The sequence below is a fragment of the Staurois parvus genome, unplaced genomic scaffold, assembly GCF_062004578.1.
Source record: "Staurois parvus isolate SC_StPar_1 unplaced genomic scaffold, SC_StPar_1.0 ptg001335l, whole genome shotgun sequence".
Lineage (NCBI taxonomy): Eukaryota > Metazoa > Chordata > Amphibia > Anura > Ranidae > Staurois > Staurois parvus.
Genome location: NW_028319131.1, coordinates 889412 through 893064, shown reverse-complemented (window position 1 = coordinate 893064; position 3653 = coordinate 889412). Strand labels below are relative to the sequence as shown.

At 46.3% G+C, this 3653-nt stretch overlaps 1 protein-coding gene across 1 annotated transcript; it reads right to left on the bottom strand.

Annotated features, from left to right (window-relative positions):
- Window positions 1–2402: 2402 nt before the first annotated feature.
- On the bottom strand, window positions 2403–3074 carry LOC149436820 (N-acetyltransferase 8F1-like). The gene has a single exon (XM_089661425.1). The coding sequence runs from the start codon at window positions 3072–3074 to the stop codon at window positions 2403–2405; it is 672 nt and encodes a 223-aa protein (XP_089517551.1).
- Window positions 3075–3653: the final 579 nt, after the last annotated feature.

Sequence of the window (3653 nt, the reverse complement as noted above, 5' to 3'; positions counted from 1 at the left end):
ACCACCAGATGGAGACTCCACTCCAATCCAGCTGGTCGGCCACACACTGGCAGATACGATCTTACATACAACCTGATGCCCTGATTAGAGTTGAGGACCAGCTTAGTAATCACACACCCTTCTAAAGGTCCCTTCAGCTATCCTAGCTTGAACCCCGGTGTTGATAACCCTTCCACTGTCCACACACCCCCACACCAGACGCACCACAAAGGTAGCCTGCCACCACCCAACAGTTTATCCGCAGAATGGTCTGTTGAGACACCACACACATACAGATCTCCGTCTGGCAGATCTGTTACCTTTGCAATCTGCGTGCAATCTGCCCACTCACAGTGCAGTTGCATACAGATTGGCAATGAGCTTAACCGAGCGTTTTAAAGGCACTAAAATACAATATAATATAACCCAATCTAATCTCTCCGATCTAGTCTCTCTGATCTAATCTCTCCGAAGATATGAGCCCGTGCTTAAATACACAGAAGTTCACTAATTAATTTTAAGATTTAATTTCCCAAAGTGGGCAGTGCATAAAATATGTACAAAATATAACAAGTTACAGAAATACAAAAGATATAAGAAGACACACAAATGACTAATTACTATAAAATAAAAGGGAATAAAAAGACAGAATAACACTTTACCCTGCGGCTGGAGCAAGCCAGAAACTTGGCAATCCGCTAGTCAATCGAACCAGCTCCGTACGAATCACCCTGTCCAAATGTCCGTGCGTTCAATTTATTGCGATTTGGACATGGGCGGGATATTAGTCTTCGGCCAATTGACTCTGGGGGAGGTGGTCCTGACCTGCCCACAAGAGGTACTGTGCATGGACCTGCCCAAGTTCAATTGGGCCAAGACTGGCCTGAACACCAAGTCGGGGATTGGATTTCTGACACCAGCGCGTCAGCCCGATCGCAACAGTACCAAACACCATCCGACTGTCGCACCCCCGCGTCATCTAACCATTCCATGCATTTCCCTGGCTTCCTCCCCAAGCCACAAATATCATTCTTATATGTAAATGTAGCGTACAGAATGGCCTGCACAAAGGAAGCTTGTTCATATCTCTCCAACTAATATTTTGGCTTTTATAAGAGATTAAACATACTTCTTTGATGTGAATATTACTTATAGAACTTTCTACAAAAGGCAGACAGTCTGTCTGCTGTCACTGGCTTTCCCAGAAGGTGATAACCTGATTGACACACAAAAGTTGTCACCTCCAGGAACCTGGCTTTAGACTAATTAATGCTAAATGATGATTGGGTCTGTAAGGCCTATTGAGGAATTGTGTATAATACACATCTGATCCCAGATCATTTGTTTGTACCTTCTATTCATTTCCCTACTGCCCAGGGGGCTCAATGTACATCCTTAATGACCAGACTGTTCCTGCACACACCTTTGCAATGAAAGGGCCTGACATAATCTAATCTTCTCAACCTGTCATGGCTATGATACCATATTTCCACTCAAATCTTACATGTCCGTTACAATAAATCTTACATGTACATTACACACATCATTGACAGCGTCACAGCATAGAATTAATATATTACCAAAGCTATGGGAAGACGGGAAGGAACAGATCCCATTGGAACCATACTGCACAGGGGGTCACGGGGAAGCTGTAAACGCGACCAATCGATGAGCCCATATAGCCTTGGCAAGAGTCAGAGCGTCTTCGTCTGCATAAGAAGGCTGCTTCCCTTGATCCCGCTTAAGCTTCCCATTTTTAAACCCTTTTTCTGGCGGGTTCCCGAAGTGGGCGGGCACCACACCCACTCTAGGAGGAGCTAGCAAAAAGGTTCCGTGAGGATAACAGAGTCACACCCAGCCACTATTTTGAACAAACAACGTTATCTAGGAATATCACACTTTTGCTTCAGATCAGCTTCTTATCTACCCTAAACTTAAAAATTTCTAACTTCTCAAACAAGTAGACATCTTTAATTGCTCAAACAAGTTCTTATGTAATTTAAGCCGTCTAATGTAACATTTCTAGATGTCACAAACACGTTCAATCCCGCAAACACTTCTTATCTGCTTTATGCAGTGTAATGTCTTGTGACTCTGTTCCTTGGGCCTAGAGAAATTACATCAATGGCTCACGCTCCTGGCATCTGGTCAACGATGCTTTATTGTAAAAATTCGCCAAGAAACAAAGGGTCCAAGGCCAACACATTTCATAGGCATTACACAACTGATGGAGGGAATTGTCCTGGAGGCTGAATGGGGAAGATACAGAGAGCACAGGCAGCCATTCCTGACTCAAATCCACATTGTGTGTAGCCAGGCTTTGCACAGTGGAGCCCATCCCCATTGGGGCCCATGTGCCCGGCACACATTGAGAAGACACAGTGGTGCTTGGTTCGTTGTTAGAACCTGAAGAGGTGAAATGTTCATTGCTTTTTGGAAAGATCATACAGGAAAGCAACGTCTTTAAAGTCTATAAATTTGGCGAAATAGACATTTGGATGAAAGGGGTGCGTTATCCTGAAGCCCAGCCTCTGGTACAGACGGACAGAATCCTTCTGGGACATTGTAGTTACTAAGACTATGTCCTGATATCCGAACTTCTGGGCAAAGTCAATGACGGTGCTAACCAAAGCCTTGCCGATGCCTTTGCCCCTGTGTTTCTTGGGAACGGACAGCCTTTTCAGCTCCACTTGGTTCTGTCCACCAGGATGGGGAAATGGGGCAGCTGCCACCGTGCCCACAATTTCTTTTCCTGATTCTGCCACCCAAAAGCAGCAACCATCCCGCTGAAGATAGGTTTTCCTGATGTCCAACATGTCATCAGCTAGGCATTTCCTGATGTAGGAAAAGTATATCTCTCGGTTCAGGAGTAACAAGGCAAAGATGACAGCAATCGCTGCTATAAATGAGACTACAGAAGAGCCTGTGGTCATCAGAGCAAGGAGGAACACCACAAGAATGAGGATCCGAACTCGGGGAAGGCTGAGCGCATGACAGAAGGACACAGGGTAGTGTTCTGAAAAGCCCAGAGCAAAGATGTCCCTCACAGTCTCATAGTCGGAGTCCTTGTAGAGCCGGATGTGGTAATCTGCCATGTTATCTCCCTGAGAAAAAGTGAAGATGTTTTATATTATGAATATTTGTTTCATTCTTTTTAAATGGCTGGATTATTTACAATATAAACATTTTTTCTAGGTAGGCATGCAAGAGTAGATTGTTCCTTCAATAAACTCAGCATTCCCTTGTCCAACATTTGCCTCTGAACACCCCGAACACCCCATTCACTACACAGCTCTGGGCCCCTTGCAAACCTTATCAACCACTCAGCTCATCACCTCCTGCACCCCTCATCCACCACTCAGCTCTGCACCCCCTGCACCCCTCATCCACCACTCAGCTCTGCACCCCTCATCCACCACTCAGCTCTGCACCCCCTGCACCCCTCATCCACCACTCAGCTCTGCACCCCTCATCCACCACTCAGCTCTGCACCCCTCATCCACCACTCAGCTCTGCACCCCTCATCCACCGCTTAGCTTTACACCTCTCATCCACCACTCAGCTCTGCACCCCCTGCACATCTCATCTACCACTCAGCTCCGCACCCCCTGCACCCCTCATCCACCATTCAGCTCCGCTCCCCCTGCACCTCTCATCCACCACTCAGCTCTGCA